Source organism: Cucurbita moschata, unplaced genomic scaffold (genome assembly GCF_002738365.1).
Source record: "Cucurbita moschata cultivar Rifu unplaced genomic scaffold, Cmos_1.0 Cmo_Scf00012, whole genome shotgun sequence".
Taxonomy (NCBI): Eukaryota; Viridiplantae; Streptophyta; class Magnoliopsida; order Cucurbitales; family Cucurbitaceae; genus Cucurbita; species Cucurbita moschata.
Genome location: NW_019268528.1, coordinates 3,560,074 through 3,579,806, shown reverse-complemented (window position 1 = coordinate 3,579,806; position 19,733 = coordinate 3,560,074). Strand labels below are relative to the sequence as shown.

Sequence of the window (19,733 nt, the reverse complement as noted above, 5' to 3'; positions counted from 1 at the left end):
TTATGTATCTGCTCATTGTCTTTTTGTTTTTGTTTTTTTTTTTTTTTTTCTTCCTGTAGCATGTACACCCAAGTATTACCGGTAAAATCATTCGTCCGTAAGCCCTAAAGAAAGAAAAATATCAATAAAAAAAAAAAGAAAAAATATCAAAAATAAAATAAATGGTTGCTGGAAACGCGAAATGGGTGAATCACCCAGATCTTGAATCAACTAGTAGATCATCAAATCAACTCTATACCAAAGAGTGATTAGCGATCAATCAGATCTTGAATTAACTAGTAGATCATCAAATCAACCTTATAAAAAAGAGTGACTAGTGACCGGGCGCTTCGATCTTATCTTTTCTTGCTTTTTATGAAGTCGCACTGGGAGCTAGTGCTTGCCGAATAAATAATATAGGAGTCGAGATTTGACCACTTTTTAACATTTTTTTAGATTAAATGCAAGTTGCCTTAATTTATTTAGTTATATTGATCAAAATTGACTTTGATTTAAGAAATATATTAATAAAAAAAATAAAAAATAAAAAATAAAAAAAGATTAAATAAATTGAAAGAGTTTGTCATACACTCAAAATGGTATAAATTTAATATTAAATTACAAGTTTTTTCTTAATTTTAAAATTTGAAGATTAAGAAAACCTTTATTTTTGGGTCCTAAAACAAAAAAGATGGAGAAATTGGACGGAATAAAATATTGAAAATTAATGAATTTGAGTTGCCACTTTTTTGTTCTTATTTACCCTATATTGACCTCTGATTTAGGGAGGCTGTACCTTCTCAAGTCGGCGCCACTATCATTTAAATTTTTGGTTCACAAATTTCAATTTTTTTTTTTGTTTGTTATTCTTTCAAACTTGTAGATCTTATAAAAAGAAATTTAATCAAAACACCTAATTGAATATGGTGATGTATGTTAGTACCCCCAAAATCATATCCGCTATACTTTTAAACTATTGATTTTGTGTTTAATTACTTCAATTTTTTTGTTTATGGCTTTTGGATTGGTCATTGTCGGTTTTTCAAGGTGATATTTGTAAATCCTGCATCCATTCCTGTTTCAAAATTAAAATAAATAAATAAATAAATAAAAACTTCAAGAGAAGAAAAAAAAAGTCACATAAATTAGGACTTTATTACTGAAATGGACATTTTTAAAAAATTATTATTTATCACGTCTATTTCCCTTTTTTATATATGAAGTTAGATATCTATCTTTATTACATAGTTTTATATTTAAAGCACAAAAATAGACATTATTTTAGTTATAATAACTAAATCACAACAATTTAGTATTAATTACTTACTATAGAACAGACAAGTTGGAAAACAAGGTAGTGAAGCAACTGATCATAAAAGAAAAAGAAAAAAAAAACGACAAAGAGGGTGAAGACAAAAATAAAAATTAAATTAAATTTCTTATATACTTTAATAAACATAGACCCTATCGGGTTAGTTTAAGAGACTTTGTGCAACTACAATTTTTTTTCAAAACTAACTTGACTTAGTTTGAGATTATTATTACTTGTAAAATAGTCATTACCCTAATTAAATTAGTGTTCAATAAATTTAAATTTTAAATTTTAAATTTTTTAGTATAAAATAGGTAACAAAACAAAGAAATTAATAGGTGTAAATAGTATTAATAAGCTCCATATTTAAAAATTAAAAACAAAAAAGCGAGTTCTTCCTTGATAAGAATTTTGTCTTAATTTTCTATTATGGTTTAGACTTGGACTTATCTTCAAGCTTCCCTAAAAGGTTAAAGACTGATCTAACAAGATATTTACTCAAGAGTTTGGAAGGGAACTAATCTTTACCAAACCATCAATTCCCTTGTTCATGATTAAAGGAAGATTGAGATGTGAGTTACAAAACTGACCCATATTCAAGCTTTTTTCCAGTTCAAAATTATGAAAACCTAAATCTGTAACAGTTTCTTTTAAAGGGTAATCAAACCAAGAGCCTCCAGACTCGACTCAAATTCAAGAAAATGGTGCAATTGAATGTGAGAAGGATTGAGTTGAAGAGTAAAACAAAAAACAAAAACAGGGAAAAACATGCTAACCTGAAAGTTGAACGCTTATAGAAATCTTCCCTGTGTTCCGAATCCACGTCAGCTACACGTGTAATTAGTAGAAGAGCCACCTGTCATACACGTCAACATCAGTAAACATCTTCCCTTGAGAACACAAGAATATTGAGCATGATCCATAGTTTCGAATATAACAGTAACAAATGAGTTTCTTCTATACCATAGAATGCAGTTCCGATGGAGTGATTATTTCCCTGTCAAAAACATCAAGGCATTTCACAAATTGTTGTGGAACATCAACTTCTGGTAACTTTTGATTCATCTTCTCAATTAAAGACATACCTGTCATGAAATACAGGGACAATATTACAGACCCCAAAGAAAGAAACGAAACAAACTTTTGATTGATTGGTGAAAAGGAAGAAGAATTGAATGCAAAATGAGAATCAATAGGACTAAAAGCTAGAACCCTTACGAGAACAAGAAACGCTGACACCAAGAATACAGATGCATTAAAAAGAATACTCAAAGACGCCAAAAAAGAACAATGGTTTTTTAAGCAAGAAGAACAAAGATATTGATCAATGCCAAGATCTTGTTTAAACAGAGACGAAAAACTTGAATAACCAAACAGAACCACCAAGCAGAAAGGATGTGTAATGAAAACAATATTATCTTTTCATTGCATTATGATTAGGACATTATGAAACCCACTTCAGAAAGCTCATCACCTTCTTCATCAGGACGGTCAACACCAATGTTCTGCTCAGGATCATTGTTTGAGGTTGTTGTGAGTGAAGGACAAGGAAGAAAATCAGCAAAACCCTCAACAAGGTCTGGGTGGTCTTGCATCAGTACACAAACCTGCAAACCCAAAACTATTAATCTTGAATGAAGCAACAAAAACAGAAATTTTGTTTCTTACTTGAACTTTAAAAGTGAAAACAAACCTCCCGGTGGAGCTCATTTAGAGGCTTTTTTCCTCTTTTGTACAAATGCAAATTTCTCATAAATGAATTGAATATATGGAACTCACCTTCAAACCGTCTCTGCATATACAAAAACAAAAATGTATACAATGCAGGAAAGCAAAATAATGACATCAAACTACGTCAAAAAGTGATTGAAAATACTCCTAAACTACGAAGTTGGTTTCATTTATACCGAAACTCGTAAATGCTTCTTTTAACTTTTGAAGTTTGAAGTTTGTTTCAAAACAACCTTTCGCTATTAAATTCATAGACAAAAAAGGTTAAATTTGCATAAGTGAACAATAGAAACACATTGTTCATCTGGTCGTCCTCATCCTTCAACCTCAAGCCCCAAATTTTCTTTCTTCTGTTTGTAACTTCTTCACTAAACCTAAACCAAAATTTTCATCCCGCATGTGTTTAGATTGTTCATTTCAACAATATATAAGCAGATACAAACTTTTCCATCATGAATTTAACGAGAAAAAACATCAAATTCCAAACTTCAATGGTTAAAATGAAAGTTTTCAAGTTTTGAGACAAAATTTACCTTAACCTCACTGACATAGTCCAAAGCGTCTCCAAGTTTAAGAGGCCGCCTCCTTCGAGGAGGCGTTTCATCCTCAAGAGGACAAGCTATTGCATATCTTTGTGGCAAAAAAGTATTAAAGCCCAAAATCAGGTCATTATGACCTCTGAATAGACGCTTTACCCCTGTTATGACGCCCACAATGTCAATTCTGCAAATCGATAACAACACAGATCACTTCAAAACTAAAATGGAGAAACCTATAAACTAGATTTTATATTGCAACCAAACCTTTGAAACGCTAAATCCTTCATGAGTTGAAGAAATTCTTCATATTTTTCCGCCTCGTTTCCAATGACGTCCTTCACATTCTTGAGAAATTCTAGGGCATCCTCCGCTGTTAATTTCCGGGTACTGCCATCTGCCTCCCCGCGGTTCTTCATTTCTGACAAAGCACCTGTTAACTACGGTGATCTATAGCACTCACTACTGAACCAGTATCAAGATACAGACACAAGCACGTTCTATTCTATTGATTTGGCAAACCTCTGTCCTGATCATTAGTTTTCATTTAATCCTCAACCATAACCAATATACTTCTCGATAGAAGGCAACGATGATAAAATCCTAAAAGAACAAGAAGATTGAAGGAACGAAACCATTCACATTTCTTGATAGCAACGCAACGATAATAAAATCCTAAAAGAACAAAAAAATTGAAGGAACGAAACAAATTCACATTTCTTGATAGCAACTCACGACAATAAAATCCTAAAAGAACAAAAAAATTGAAGGAACGAAACAAATTCACATTTCTTGATAGCAACGCACGACAATAAAATCCTAAAAGAACAACAAGATCGAAGGAACGAAAACAATTAACATTTGTTCATAGCAAGGCAACAATGACACGATTATGGAAAAAAAAGATAAACGATTACCTGAAGAAAATCTGCGGAAGCTTTGTCGAATGAGCAAGAGTTGAGCAGTAGAACAAACTTAGGAAGGACGGTTTTTGAAGATTCAAATATTCTAAGTGGTTTATATAATTAATTTGAAAAACATAATTAATTCAATTAAAATAAAATCGTATATCATATAGTTGGGAGACATATTTACGAAAATGCCCATGAAAATAAAAATTCTAAAGTAATTATTACAAACATAAATTAAAATATTTTCATTTTGATTTTAATATTTAGGATTTAATTCGATGGTACGAATTTTTAAATGCTACATGTATTTGCATGCATAAAATTTTAAGATTTTTTAAATTCAATTAAATCCCGATTTGATTTTTTGAAAAGACGAAAATAACCCCAAATCAAAGCCACGAGAGCTTGTGCTTAATGTGGACAATATCATATCATTGTGAAGAGTCGTGTTCATCTAACAAGGTAAACTCATTTTAAGCGAGTATTGATGTTACAATGGATAAAATAGTGATACACTTCAGTTTTATGTAGTGTGATTGATATGCATTTTTTAATAATATCGACTTGATGATCATCTCGATGACACACTATTTTTGTTATTGTTTTCTTATTCGATCAGTTTTGTCGATTTAAACTCTTCTTAGACTTGATAATTGACTAATGGGTATATGCAAAATCGACTCGAACAAAAAACATAAGGTAACTAACCAATTTGACTTGTTTGAGTTCGGTCAGTTCCATTTTTCAATCTTTATTACTTATTCTTATTAAATATAACTTATTGTTTGTCGATAAATAAAAATGATATTTACTTTGTTAATTATAATATTATTGTATTAATGCTTCTTTTTCTAAATAGTTTATAATTTTAAGTGGTTAAAAAAAATATTAATGTTAACCGTCCAATCTAGAAGATGTAATTCTAACAATAATTCACTATTAACGATTAAAATCTACATTTATAATATTTTATTACTTTATTTTATTATTTATTTTTAGGTTATATTTATATGTTAACTAATTATAGTCACGCAAGTTACAAAATTTTCAAATACGTCCCGAATTTGATTGGGAGGTTATATAAAGTCATGTATGTTATATTTATAAAATGAGACTCAGAAAATGCAGTAATAAGAATCTTTGTGCTTTCCTCTAGTCAAAATTTATTTGCAATTCAATGTAATTTAAGTTTCATGCTTAAAATCATTTAAACTTGACAGGATCGATGAGTGATTCGAATCTAAAACAAGTGTTCTTGTCATAAGCAAGGTTGATCATGTTAAGAATATTTGTTTGAGATTTTAAAATTGTAGTGATTTATACTCTCTGGACCTTTTCATTGATTTTAAAATTATAGTAATTTTAAAATTCGAATCTCAAATAAGATTCTTGACAGGATCAAATATTTGATCTGGATCTTATTTTTCGTGATTATTATCGAATGAGTTAAAAATATTTTTATTAGAAACCAATAATTTTAAATTTTAATGAGCTGTATTAAAGGAAATATTTATTTCTCTATTTGTTAGAAATAATAAAACTTAGAGTTTCTCTTTTTTTCTTTTAATTTATTGAGTTGACCAATTGAAGTGAATAATAATTAAACAAGAACTAATTTACACCTTCACTTGTTTAGTTAATCAAAATCTCAAATAATGAAAAATAAAACATTCATAAAAAAAATATATATATATTTTATTAAAGAGACGTGAGAAATTAGAACGTTAGAACACGGGCTATAACAAATACTTTGAAGATGAAAATAGAAAAGTTATAATAATAGGTCGTTAGTCGGGTTGTCGAGACCCACCAAACGTTCTCCAGAAACCAAAATTTCTCGATGTCAAATTTAAAATAGAAAATATAGGTTTGTGAGAATCTAACTTATGAATTTACGATACTTTTACACTATATTCAACTAAATTAGTGGTCAATGTTAGACGAATGCGACTCTCCACAATGGTATGATATTTTCTACTTTGAACATAAGCTCTCATGGCTTTGCTTTAGGCTTCTCCAAAAGGCATTATATCAATGGAGACAGTATTCATTGATTATAAACTCATGATCATTCCGTAAATGAGCGGGTGTTGGATGATGAAAGTCCCAGATTAATTTAGGGAATGATCATAGGTTTATAATCAATGAATACTCTCTCTATTAGCATGAGGCCTTCTGGGAAACACAAAACAAAGTCATGGGAGCTTATGCTCAAAGTGGACAATATCATACTATTGTGAAGAGTCGTCTTCGTCACATAGCCAAATTTAAAAAAAAAAAAAAAACTTAATTACTATATTTAATTTAAAAATATTTGATTTCATTTTTCAATTATGTATTTGTTATTATCTTGTATTTGCAAATTGATTAGAGATAGATTTTTTTATTAGAAGAAAACGCGACTCATTCAAAGTTATATAAAATAAAAAAAATATATATATTAAATGAAATAATTTGGTATTATATATTTTTAAATTAGAAAAAAAAAAAAGCAAAATTTGCATTCGGTGTAGGAGTTGGCAGGGGCGTGCAAGGCACGTGAGCAGAATAATGACTTTCAAATTTTACTTATCTTTATCTACTTTAAATAAATCTTAAAATTAATTAGGTATTTTGAATAAATCTTAAATCTTAAATCTATTAAAACGGATTAAATAATAATAATAATAATTTTCATAAATAGAATATCTTTTTATATATATTTGAAAGAAAATGTTAATAGAGACTAATTTAAAAATGATTTAATTTAATTTGATAATTAATATAATAAAAAGGTGGAGATAAATAATAAATAATAAATAATAAATATTAAATATAGGATGCACAAAATTAATAATTTTAAGGTTTAAATATTTGGGAGTATATAAGATTTAGAGAGAGTTTGTTCTTCACCTAAGGTTGTTAGAAAATCACATAATCTTCAAAAGCCTTCCTTCCTTCTTATTCAGTTTCCTTCCTTTTCATTGCGTTTCTCTCCTAGCTTGCTACTGCACAACTCCTGCTCATTCACCCAGACTTCACGATTCATCGCAATTTTTTCTTCATGTAATTCCTTCATCTTTTCCTAGTCCAATTTCATCTCAATGTTATTTGCTTTTGTTCCTTCAATCTTGTTGTTTTCAGATTTTGTTTGTTGTTTTTGTTGGTGATCCATCCGCAGGTTCCGAATGATTTCTCGTTTTTACTTTTTTTCTAACTTTTTTCTTTCCTTCTCTTGGTTAGATCTGCTGCTTCTTTCAAACAACGAGTGTGGCGTGCAGGATTTTGGTTCTAATCCGGCGTGGGGTATGCTTTGCTGTTCCACAACAAATACTTAACTTTAGCGATGAAGAGGTCCAGAGAGGATGTAAACATGGAATCACACCTCCAGCGTCCAGTATTTCCCTCTAGAGGAGAATCGTATGTCTATTTTTGATGTGTTTGATGAATTTTGGTTTGCCACTATTTCGATTTTTTTTTTTTTTTGCAAATATATGGATTTTTTTTTGGGAGTAAGGTTTTGTGTGTTGAGTTTGCTTTATCCTTTTACTTCGTTTTCTCCTTTCACAATCTTTTGAGTTCTGGTAGTTTTTTGTGCTTTAACTTGATGCGAAATATACTGATTTATGCTCTAGGATTTTCCATTTAATGAATCCATCTGAAAGAATACTATGATCAGGACAGATGGTTTGCCAAATTAACTAATGAGAAGTGCTTGTTTGTGCAATATTTTTTTTTGAGACTCCTTCAGTTGTGAGTTCTATAGATCACCGTAATCACCAGATCTTTCCATTTTTCTGTATGTCGCCTTGGGAATGAAGAACTGTGCAGAGCCAGATGGTGGGAGGTGGCAGTATTCAGAAACTAACAACGAATGATGCCCTAGAATATCTTAAGAATGTCAAGGACATCTTCCGAGACAAGAAGGAAACATATGAAGATTTTCTTGAAGTTATGAAAGAATTCAAGGCTCAAAGGTTTGGTTGCAATAAAATGTGTACTTTCTTCCTTTCCCAGTCTAGTTTATAGGTATTCTCTTGAGTTTTGAATGATCCGTGTTGATGTTATCTGTTTGTAGAATTGATACTGCCGGTGTCATAGCAAGAGTAAAGCATCTATTTAAAGGTCATCGTGACCTGATTTTGGGCTTTAATACTTTTTTGCCCAAAGGATTTGCAATAACTTGTTCTCCTGAGGATGAAACACCTCCTCAAAAGAAGAAGCCTGTTCAATTTGAAGAAGCTATCAACTTTGTCGGTAAGATTAAGGTAATTAATCACATTTTGACGTATTTTGGTGTGATTTTTTTTTCTTTACTGCATTATAATCAGATATCTTTTTTTTTTTTTTTTTCCCTACATGCAGACACGGTTCGAAGGTGATAGCCATGTATACAAGTCATTTTTAGAAATTTTGAATTTGTACAGGAAGGAAAACAAATCTATAAGTGAGGTGTACCGGGAGGTTTGTTTTCACTTTCAAGTTCATGGCTCTTTTTATAACAACAATCCAATGGCTATTAGTTTCAAGATTTCCTCTTTTTGTTGGTCTTTTAACATTTGATGACAAGTTTTGCCTTTTGCAGGTCTCTGCACTGCTGCAAGACCACCCAGATCTTCTCAGGGAGTTTGTTCATTTTCTGCCTGATGCTTCAGCCACAACCTCAAATAATCACGTGTCATCTCTGAGAAATTCTGTGCTTCGTGATAGAAATTCTTCAATGCCACCTATTCAACAAGTACTTATCGACATGGTTTTAAAATGTTCATGCTTTCGCAACATTGTCATTTTTTTCAATTGTTATGCCAATATTTAGTTTGTGTTCATCATTTACAGAAAGAGAGGACAATGGCTCCACATGCTGACCACGACATGGGTGTTAACCATCCTGATTGTGACCATGCTAGAGTAACTATAAAAGGTGATAAAGATAAATGTCAGTACAGTGAAAAAGAGAAGGACAGGAGAGACAACACAGATAGTAGGGAACAGTATAGGGACATTGATAAAAAGTTTAACGAGCATGATAACAGTAGGGACATCAGCATGCAAAGTTTTTCCCTAAAGAAGAAATCTACCATTAGGGTTGAAGATACAGCTTCAGAAAAATTGCGTCTAGGTGGAGAAGGTGAGTAACTTTCTGGAGTGCGTTTCATGTCCTAATGATAACAAAATATAAAGTGTATCTGCAACGTAGTTTTCATTGTACATCCTTCCAAAAGTTCCTTTTCTTAAATTTGTAATTTTTACACACACAGCCTCTTTGGGATCTGTAATCTATATTTGATTTCAGCAAAAAGAGCTGTAATTGTGTCCTTAAACTTGGCGGCAAAGAAATTTTGAATCGGTAATCTAATGGCTCTTTCTGTTGTTCCATCTTTTAATTTGTGTATTTCATGACAGGTATGTCTTTTATTGAGAAGATAAGGCAGAAGTTACCAAATCTTGATGTTTACCAAGAAGTTGTGAAGTGCCTTGATATATTTGACAAGGAAATAATCACTCGATCAGAACTGCATTCTCTGGTATGAAAAATATATATAACAAGAACTTTATTACTCTTGTCTTGTTGAATATATTTGCTCAGAAAATTGTGTTGTGGTAGTTAATCATGGAAGAAGCTCGCAGCATTGCAAATGTATTTGCAACAATGAACGAATTTGGAAGCACATTTTCTTTTTTGCACCGTTGAGTTGATATCTGATTTAATTTTTTGATGTGGCCATGTTTGCAATTTAGGAACAATGATTGTTCTTCCTTAGTCTGTAGTCCTTAAGTTAACTCCCCGACCTTATTGCTATTTTATCATGGGTACCAGACACAATTAGTAATCATCTTGACATTTCCTTTTAGATAGGGGCTGTCGTTCCCATTTCCTACTCCTCAAGGCTTTACATTTCTCTAAAACATTTTAAATCAATTTTTTGGTGGTTCAGGATGACTCTAAATTAATTCTCAATATTAAAAGTTAGCCTAATATATCATTTGTTTGGCATTTCCCAATTTCTCTAACATTTTATAAGTTCTAATTTGGTCATCTATTTATGAAGTTATGAGAACAGGTTTTTTCTTTTTAATTGAGTGAAATATGAAGCGGGGCGAGGAGGTTGGGGTATGTAGGGCATTGGATGAGTTTTACTTTTAGTAATTCGGTGAGATATGGAGTGTCCTATGATAATCTTTTGCTTGGTGAGTTTAGGATAAGATCTGTTAGATTTTTAAGCCAGGTAGTAATAAAGTAAGATATTTAAGACAAAAAACTGACCAAGTCATGAAAATATATTTTTAAGTCTATATCATGATATTGTGATTCAATTTCAATGACATTATGGACAAAATTGAAGCTTTTAAAATATTAGAGACCAAATTGCAACATTGTGTATAGAAGGACCAAATGATATATTTAACCAAGAAAGGAAAACAGTATATAATATCAAATTGATTCTATTCAAACTTTGATTCTAAAATATTTTTAATAAAGAGGATCTTAGTACATTTCCTTAGCTCTCTTTTCCTGCATGAACCAGCATAGTTTTGGAGTAAAAGACTTAAGGAACATAACAACTCTTGAGCTGTTGGTAAAAGAAGAAAATTCAGAGGTTATTTCGTGGTGGTTAGAAGTAGTGGGACTAATTTCAACACCCCTGATTTATTTCTAGTGCTGTTTAGCCATGTCCTTTATACTACTAAAAACCTTTGATGGTTTTCGGAAAATGAATACTGCATTAACTATGTTTGTATACATTTAACCTTGATCAGGTGAGAGATTTGCTTGGAAGATATCCAGACCTTATGGATGCTTTCGGTGAATTTATGACACTTTGTGACAGAACTGGTAACTGCTAGTAAATTAATATATTACCCGATATTGATGCTGTATTGCTAAAATGATAACTTTATCAATTACTATCCTGCAGATGGGCTTCTAGCAGATATTATGAGTAAAAGTAAGTGAAGCGATTGCCTTGCCCTATATGCTAGTATCAGTCAATAAAAAGAATTTTCTCAGGCTTGTGGCATTCTGTGTTTCTTTCCTTCTTTCTTTCCCTTCCCCATATAATTGCAAAAGTTATTTGAGATAATTTTTAACCATAAAGAATTATTACTATGTCACAGAATCCTTGTGGAATGAAGGTAGTTTACCAAGATTGGTGAAGGTAGAGGAAAAGGATAGAAATCGGGATCAGGAAAGGGGGGATGGTGTTAAAGAACGAGACCATGGAAATCGAGAAAAGGATAATAGGCTTGACAAAAGTGTTGCTTTTGGCCATAATGATGTTGGAAGCCACAAGATGTCTCTATTTTCTGGCAAGGACAAATATTTTGCAAAGCCTATCAATGAACTTGACCTCTCTAATTGTGAGCGGTGTACACCCAGTTACCGTCTTCTTCCGAAGAATGTAAGAAGTAAAATAAATATTATTATGTTTTTATAACAACAAAAACAACTATTATTATGAACTAACCTTTCAATTTTGGCGTGTTTTTTACCTTTTGTCTTTTTTTGGTAATTTATGTGCAGTATCCAATACCCTATGCTAGCCAAAGAACAGAAATTGGTGATCATGTTTTAAATGATCATTGGGTTTCTGTCACTTCAGGAAGTGAGGATTACTCTTTTAAACACATGCGCAAAAACCAGTATGAAGAAAGCCTCTTTCGTTGTGAGGATGACAGGTGGAATCTCAACTAAGATTAGTTCATGTATTTTCATCACTTCATATCTGTTGAATTAACAGATGGGATCAAATTTGAGGGTCTATTTCCTATAGCTCTATTGGATATAGTTTGCAGTTCTTTGCATTCACTGTTTCATGCCAATGCTTAGTCTTGATTTTCTGTCATTGAATCTATCATCACGTTGAAGTATTTATTCATCTCCGTTGATCCATGCTTTCTAATAACTATCTTAACTTATATTATGAATTATTTTCACTTATTTTTCCTTTCTTTTGAAGTTTTATTGGCACTGATTATTAGCCGTCTTCTGTTTATGCTGGCAGGTTTGAATTGGATATGTTGTTAGAGTCTGTTAATGTAACATCCAAGCGTGTCGAAGACTTATTAGAAAAAGTCAACTTGTCTGACAATCCAGTCCATATTGAAGATCATTTAACAGGTATTCTTATTGATGATATCTATAGGATATTTAATGAGTTCAATCTTCATGTTGTATTTTTAAATAAATTACATTCTTCATATAAATTTCCAAAATTTTCATTCTAGCAGCACTTAATTTGAGGTGTATCGAGCGCTTATATGGTGATCATGGCCTTGATGTGATGGATGTGTTAAGGAAGAACGCTCCTCTTTCTCTCCCTGTTATATTAACCCGTTTGAAGCAAAAGCAAGAAGAGTGGGCACGATGTCGATCTGATTTTAATAAAGTTTGGGCTGAAATATATTTTAAGAATTATCAGAAATCACTGGATCATCGCAGCTTCTATTTCAAGCAGCAGGATACAAAGAGCTTAAGCACGAAAGGTAAATTACAAATGCAAGCACAAAAGGTGAATTTCAAGTTCTCTCTCCATTCCTCATTTGCTCTGTGCATGCTATTTGCAGCTTTGTTATCAGAGATCAAGGAAATTAGTGAAAAGAAGCATAAGGAAGAGGATGTCCTGCTCTCTATTACTGCAGAAAATAAACGACCTATAATCCCAAATTTGGAATTTGACTATCCTGATCAGGATATTCATGAAGATCTCTATCACCTTATCAAATATTCCTGTAGAGAAATATGCTCCACAGATCAGTCCGATAAAGCTATGAAGATTTGGACAACCTTCCTGGAGCCCATGCTTGGTATTCCTTCACGGCCCCTGGGTGCTGAGGATTCCAAAGAAACTAATAGGGAAAATAATTTTGCAGTTAGAGGTACTGCAGTTGGCATGGTAGAGATCAGCAGTAGTTCTAATGGTGGAGGTGCTGAGTCCAAGCTGTCAGATCCTCCCAGAACTGAAGTCGAAAGCATTCCACCCAAACAATCAAGCCCTTGCAGGGTTTGGCCCATGAATGGAGATTCTTGTCCTGAAGAAAATAGTTTTCACAAAGAAAACCGTGTTGACAGCAAGGTTGATGCTCTCTGTAAATTGCAGTTCAACAACAAACAAGAGAATTCTAATGAGAGGTTGGCAAAATCCAATGCGTTGGTTAGCAGTGCACCCGAACAAGAGAATGGAAAAGTAATTGTAGAAACTCCATCAGGTTTGCATAATGCTTCCAATTGACACTTTAAATTAATTGCTCGCTTTTCATCTGCATCTTTTTCTAACCATTGTATTCTAACGTATGTCTTTTGGTTGTCAAGGGCTGCGTTCTACTTCATCCAGAACTTGGAATGGTAGTGTTGATAAAGGGCTTGAGTTAGCATCATCACAGGTATGGCCAATGGTGCAGAAAAATTTCTTTTAATCGGAACTGCCTTATGCTTCTTTCTCCTGATTTAGAGATGTGTGGGGGAGGGTCAAGGTCGTGAGAGTATAAGAAATGAGAGTTGAGGTATCAGATAAAAAATTTCATCGAGGAAAGCATAAAAGTTAGAACAAATAAACAAAGAGCATGTTTTGTTTGAGAGATAAGGAAGAGTTTTGTTCTGTTAATTTGATGGTGATCTGAGGAAATTAAAGAAATGGTAGGAGGATCTCTCAATTTACCATCTTTTAACATAAAACATAAAGACCTAAGCCGCTTTAATGAACAAACTAATCTTTAACAATAGCGAGAGGTAACATTATAATAATTCTCATTCTATGCCCAAGTTTACAACTTTCAATTGGAAAATATTTTTTTTTTTTAGATTTAGCAAAAAAGTTGGCTAATTTTATAAGCAAGGCTAAAGAAATTGCCACTTTTTAGTACTCAGTCGATTAAATTTAGAATCCGAGGACTGTATTTTAACTACCTCTGTAGATTAGTAGTTTACTTGTAGGTTTTGCAACTCATCTTTAACTTAACGTAATATGATGCATACTTCTATCATTTACTATTACCAAATTAAGGTTAAATTAGTAATTTTATCTGCTAAGCATTTGAATGTTAGAGGTCGTGTCTAATAGATTCATGAATATTACAAAATGTTTAGTAGGTCCCTAAACTTCTAGTTTGATTTCTAATAAATTTCTTGACATTAATCGAGTCTAATAGGTTATTGAATTTTTAAAGGTCTATTAGGTCAAAATGTCATTAGACATTGTTTTTAAATTTATAGACCTATTAGATAAAAAATTGAAAGGTGAGAATTTTATTGGACACAAATTCTAATGGTGAATAGATCATAGCTGTATTCTTGAAATGTATTCATAATTTAAAAGTGTTATTTTGTTTCTCAAATAAAATTTTAAATTTGAGAAGACAATTATCTGTTTATAACATTAATTATATTATTGGTATAAGATAATACAATTGTATTAAATGACTTAAATAGAATTTTGGTATTTATTATATACAAAACTATTTTAAAATTAAGTGATGTTATCATTTGAAATTATAAATGAAATAAATAAACTTTAGAATTTGTAAAGTACATTTAAAGAGTCTTAACTTATGCAAAATATCCCTAATATATGTAATTGTTTTGATCTTACTCACAGCTTAAGTTTTAATTATACCCTTGTTAATTTTATAAGAATCATTAAAACTTGCGTAACCTTTTTCCTTATTTGTTTTGGGAAGGTATTTTATCCTCCAACCTTTATTTTCTTTTCATTAATCAAATGTTTCCATTTTAAAAAAATAAAGTCTGATCTGTTATAGAGGTTAATACATGTTGTGCAAAGCTGCAAGCTGAATAGTCTTTTGGATACTTCAGGGGGGTGGTTCATCAAGGCCACTGTTGTCCAATGGTGTGACGGCCGAAGGCTCAAATGCTCCAAGTTTCAATGAACAATGTGATGGTCACTCAAAGATAGAGAGAGAAGAGGGCGAATTATCACCAACTGGAGAACTTGAGGATAATTTTTCAAATTATCAAGAAGCTAGTCTTGATAAAGCAAAAGACAGTGCCAAAGACAGGCAATGTTTCAGAACACGTGCAGACAAAGTATCTTGCAGGGGTGTGACAGGAGAAACTCATATAGATGCTGATGACGAAGGGGAGGAAAGTGCTCGGCGGTCATCAGAAGACAGCAAAAATGGTTCTGAGAATTGTGATATTTCTGGAACCGAGTCTGTTGATGGAGAGGACAGTACTCGTGAAGGGCAGGATGATGGGGGTCATCATGACCGTGATAGTAAGGTTGAGAGTGAAGGTGAGGCCGAAGGAATGGACGATGCCCACAGTGCTGAGGGTGATGGAACAGCATTACCCTTTTCAGAACGTTTTCTTCTTAATGTGAAGCCTCTTGCCAAGTACATCCCATTGGCATTACGGGATGAAAAAAAGAACTCCCAAATTTTTTACGGAAATGACTCCCTTTATGTTCTTTTTAGACTTCACCGAGTAAGGTTCATAAATTAGAACTGATGGTTTTGGAGTTTTCTATTCTAACGAGATTAACGATGAATTTTCCCTTGCACTGACCATTTAACCTCATTTCTTTGGTTTGACAGACATTGTATGAGCGGATACGATCAGCAAAGATTAATTCATCATCTGGTGAGAGGAAGTGGAGGGCTTCAAATGATACTAGCCCTAATGATCTCTACTCCAGGTTGGTTCCATTTGCTTGAATTTATAAATACTCGTGTGTCATGGTTACTGTAACTTCTAAATTTCACTCATTTTGGTCATAATTGCATGGGAAAGGGAAGAATTAAATCTATTCAGATCCTAATCTTGATAAGATTTGTGTTCTGAAATGACTTCCATTTTTTGGTCTAGGTAGAATTTTGCATAGTTTCCTTTTCTTCTTCCATGTTACTTTGTAAGATTGTGATACCGAGTGTCGTCTACAGTATAATCTGGTCCATTTGTAAAACTACCGGACCTTATATAATCCCATTTGTAAAACTAAGTGGGACAGCGTATGTTATACTGTATAGCATAGGAGTGGTATCTAAATCTTCAACCTATTTAGTGGGAAAATCGGTAAAGAAATCTATATCATCCTTGTTCTTACACTTAGATATCCCATAATTAACAACCACCCCACCTTTTTATATTCATTGGCTTTGATTTTGAGGTTTCTTCATCTTTTATCCGCATTCTTATAATTATCAATTTGTTCATTATCACTTGACCTTCTGTAAACATGAAACAGATTTATGAGTGCACTTCGTAGTTTACTTGATGGTTCATCTGATAATATGAAGTTTGAGGATGACTGCCGATCTATTATTGGAACCCAGTCGTACGTTCTATTCACTTTGGACAAATTGATTTATAAACTCGTCAAACAGGCAAGATTTCTTAGCTGTATAGATGTTTCTTTGCTGCTGCTGTTTTGTTGTGCTATTTGATCTGAAAGGCTATTTCAATACTATTTTCAGCTTCAAACCGTTGCTACTGATGAGATGGATGCCAGGCTTCTTCAATTATATGCCTATGAGAATTCAAGAAAACATGGAAAAGATGTAGACACAGTTTATCATGATAACGCACGTGTGCTTCTTCATGATGATAACATATACCGAATCGAATGTGTAAGATCTTGGGATTTACTTTTTGTGAACGATGATACATTGATTTAAACTTTTAACTCCTGAGCCGTGCTCTTAATGTAATAATACTCTTATCTTTTTCACCAGTCATGCACTCCAGGTCATCTATCTATTCAGCTAATGGAATTTGGCCATGATAAGCCTGAAGTTACGGCTGTTTCTCTGGATCCCAATTTTTCAGCTTACCTGCACAATGATTTCCTCTCCGTTCTCCCTGACAAAAAAGAGAAGTCCGGAATCTACTTACACAGGCGTGCAGATTATTCACAAACTCAGATTTTACTATTAATATTGTTTGGTTTGGACATTAACATTAACACCTTTTTTTTTTTTCTTTTTTTCTCTCCTCAGAAATAAGTGCAAGTATGCCTGCAGGGATGATATCTCTGCTGCATGCCAGGCCATGGAAGGACTCAAGGTTGTCAACGGTCTGGAGTGTAAAATCACATGCAATTCATCAAAGGTAGAGTTCCAATACAAAGTTCTTTTTATCTAACTTTTCTTCCAGTATTCCAAAATATATTGTTATACAATGAAAGTACAGAAGCTACATTCATACAAACACAAAGGCCCTACCAAAAACTATTTTAATAAATGTAATTTCTTGCAAAGAGAGCGCTGGGAAAGATTGAAGCGGATAGTATTAGAGTTCATTTTGATAACGTTGGATTTATATTTGATTTGGGGGCCTTCTGTTGATATGATGTGGTTTATGCACGATAGGTCTCCTACGTTTTAGATACAGAAGACTATTTGTTTCGCCCAAAGGTCAGAAGAAGGTTGAATAGAAGTGGTTCTTACAGTCGCCACCTATGAAGATCTTCAAATGGAAGCTCAAGCAGAGGACAACGATATCAAAGATGGTTATCGAGCTCGTGATCATGTCCTATTACCTAATTGTAAGCACCGCATTACACGTACTTGAATTCTCTATCTGTTATAGCACCATATTGCTCTCCCTTTTGCATCCTCATGGCTTATTCTTCTCCCCATTTCTGTGTTGGCTCACTGGAGTAAGAAAACATCTGAGATTCCTTTCTCTGCATATCTAGGTTTCCAAGGGCACGGTACGAGCATAGAAAGGACGGAGCGTCCAGAAGAAAATAAAAGGAAAAGCTGTAGGTGAAGTTAGTGATTATTTGTCTAATCAGACAAGTTAGAAGAAGAATACAATGGATGGAGGGAGGTCGGTCGAGAGCTATAGATCGGTTGCGTTGCGTGAGAATGTTGTAAATAGAGGTAATTTGTGATGTGAAGTGGAGAGAAACTACGTCGTCTACAATTTACACATTTCATTCTTTCTGGTTTCTTCAAATAAACTGTATTTGTATACAGCAGTTGGTTGCGTGTTTCATCTATAATTAATTTGTTGAGGCCACTGTAAAATCACTGGCTGCGAGTTAGAAAGGAATTCCAACAGAGTTTTAAATGCATATTCTTGTTTTCCGCCTACTTTGTATGCCACACACGGCCTATAGAGATTACATTCATTAAGAAGGAAATGTACACTTTTTTTCTTCTTTTGTTGTTTAAACACTATTCGGTCTATTGATACATAGTTTTAGGACAATCTCGGTCTATATCGAGTATCACGGATGTATTTTTCTACTTGTGATACTTTTTCTACTTGGTTAGCGACGTGGAGAATTGAGGTAAAAAAAACTTCTTTGTACTTCTTGAGCTTCTGAGTCAGAAGAGTAATTTAATGAGGGCTGCAATTGAAATTTGACACAACAATTGTTGAAAGTTTGGTTGGTTTGTTTTATTTAAAATACCATTTGATTCGTACCATCTTCACAAGTTGACTATACTTGGGCCATTATTTCACCTAAAAATTCAAGAATAAAATCCAGAATCGCACACTTAAACAATGATGAAAACGATTAGATTCTTGAAAAATTATTTTGGAGCATCCAAAGGGTATTCCACCAAACAATTAACAAATTGGGATATTGAATATGTGGGCAGTTTAAAATACTGTATTAAGCCCAAGAAGTTCTACTTGAACTTTAGTTGGACACTACTTAAATCCCAACTTTAGACACCATGTGCAACTAAAATTTCAACTAAAATTTGCTCCGAAGGAATTTTGTATATAATTTATTCTCCATTAGAACCTGGATGAGGCACAATTTATGCAACTGCTTTCTCTGAAAAGTGTACAAAAATATTGTCTATGTACACAATTATGAATGTGTCAACACACTTCTTGCACAATTCATCCATCATAAATATTGTGGGGGCATTAATTAGGCTGAACGACGTAACCACGTACTCATAGGGGTCATACCTCATCTTGAATGCTTTCTTTGGCACTCTCCCCTCCCTTGTCCTGATTTGTTCATAGTTTGACCATAGATCTATCTTGGAAAATATTTCGCTTCTATGAGTTAGTCAAACAAATTCTCTATGTGATGGAGAAGATATTATTTTTACTATCCTCTTGTTCAATTCTCTGTAATTAATGTACATACGCATTGATCCCTCTTTGTTGACAAACAACATTAGCGCATCCCAAGAAAATATATTGGTGTGGATAAAACCCTTATTCAAAAAAATTTGTAACTGCACTTTGAGTTCTTTTCATTCTGTCAGTCTCATCCTATTTTGGTATTGAATATTTGGAACTTAATTTAAAAAATTTATTCTCGACTAATGTTTAAGATCAACATTGAAATCTCTATA

The 19,733-nt window shown here is 32.8% G+C and overlaps 2 protein-coding genes across 6 annotated transcripts; one reads left to right on the top strand and one right to left on the bottom strand.

Annotated features, from left to right (window-relative positions):
* Window positions 1-919: 919 nt before the first annotated feature.
* LOC111450349 (paired amphipathic helix protein Sin3-like 3) lies at window positions 920-4,532 on the bottom strand. The gene is made up of 8 exons (XM_023090424.1): window positions 4,476-4,532; window positions 3,826-3,979; window positions 3,556-3,745; window positions 2,985-3,083; window positions 2,766-2,898; window positions 2,255-2,376; window positions 2,068-2,147; window positions 920-1,054 (listed from the first exon to the last, which is right to left on the bottom strand). The coding sequence occupies exons 2-8, from the start codon at window positions 3,975-3,977 to the stop codon at window positions 940-942; spliced, it is 891 nt and encodes a 296-aa protein (XP_022946192.1). The 5' UTR covers window positions 3,978-3,979; window positions 4,476-4,532; the 3' UTR covers window positions 920-939.
* Window positions 4,533-7,344: 2,812 nt separating this feature from the next.
* Window positions 7,345-18,542, top strand: LOC111450348 (paired amphipathic helix protein Sin3-like 3). Of its 5 annotated transcripts, none has more exons than XR_002711797.1 (24): window positions 7,346-7,514; window positions 7,692-7,868; window positions 8,270-8,425; window positions 8,527-8,716; window positions 8,814-8,912; window positions 9,034-9,186; window positions 9,285-9,576; window positions 9,852-9,973; window positions 11,208-11,283; window positions 11,366-11,395; window positions 11,565-11,848; window positions 11,971-12,125; window positions 12,452-12,567; window positions 12,678-12,932; window positions 13,014-13,655; window positions 13,759-13,829; window positions 15,259-15,888; window positions 15,999-16,099; window positions 16,649-16,787; window positions 16,878-17,030; window positions 17,136-17,299; window positions 17,400-17,511; window positions 17,772-17,947; window positions 18,101-18,542. XR_002711797.1 is itself a non-coding variant. In XM_023090422.1 (23 exons), the coding sequence occupies exons 2-23, from the start codon at window positions 7,795-7,797 to the stop codon at window positions 17,862-17,864; spliced, it is 4,110 nt and encodes a 1,369-aa protein (XP_022946190.1). In that variant the 5' UTR covers window positions 7,346-7,514; window positions 7,692-7,794; the 3' UTR covers window positions 17,865-17,949. The 5 variants fall into 5 exon arrangements, 1 of the variants encoding a protein (XP_022946190.1); XR_002711796.1 differs by having other exon boundaries at window positions 12,675-12,932; XM_023090422.1 differs by lacking the exon at window positions 18,101-18,542 and having other exon boundaries at window positions 12,675-12,932; window positions 17,772-17,949.
* The last annotated feature ends 1,191 nt before the right edge of the window (window positions 18,543-19,733 follow it).

Coding starts and splice junctions, on each gene's coding strand:
- LOC111450349 (XM_023090424.1), bottom strand. CDS start 3,977: ATGAAGAACCGCGGGGAGGCAGATGGCAGTACCCGGAAATTAACAGCG. Junction 3,746..3,825: donor AAGGATTTAGCGTTTCAAAG/GTTTGGTTGCAA, acceptor ATCGATTTGCAG/AATTGACATTGTGGGCGTCA. Junction 2,377..2,765: donor TGACCGTCCTGATGAAGAAG/GTGATGAGCTTT, acceptor ATTTCATGACAG/GTATGTCTTTAATTGAGAAG.
- LOC111450348 (XM_023090422.1), top strand. CDS start 7,795: ATGAAGAGGTCCAGAGAGGATGTAAACATGGAATCACACCTCCAGCGT. Junction 7,869..8,269: donor TTTCCCTCTAGAGGAGAATC/GTATGTCTATTT, acceptor TTGGGAATGAAG/AACTGTGCAGAGCCAGATGG. Junction 15,889..15,998: donor TTCTTTTTAGACTTCACCGA/GTAAGGTTCATA, acceptor TTGGTTTGACAG/ACATTGTATGAGCGGATACG.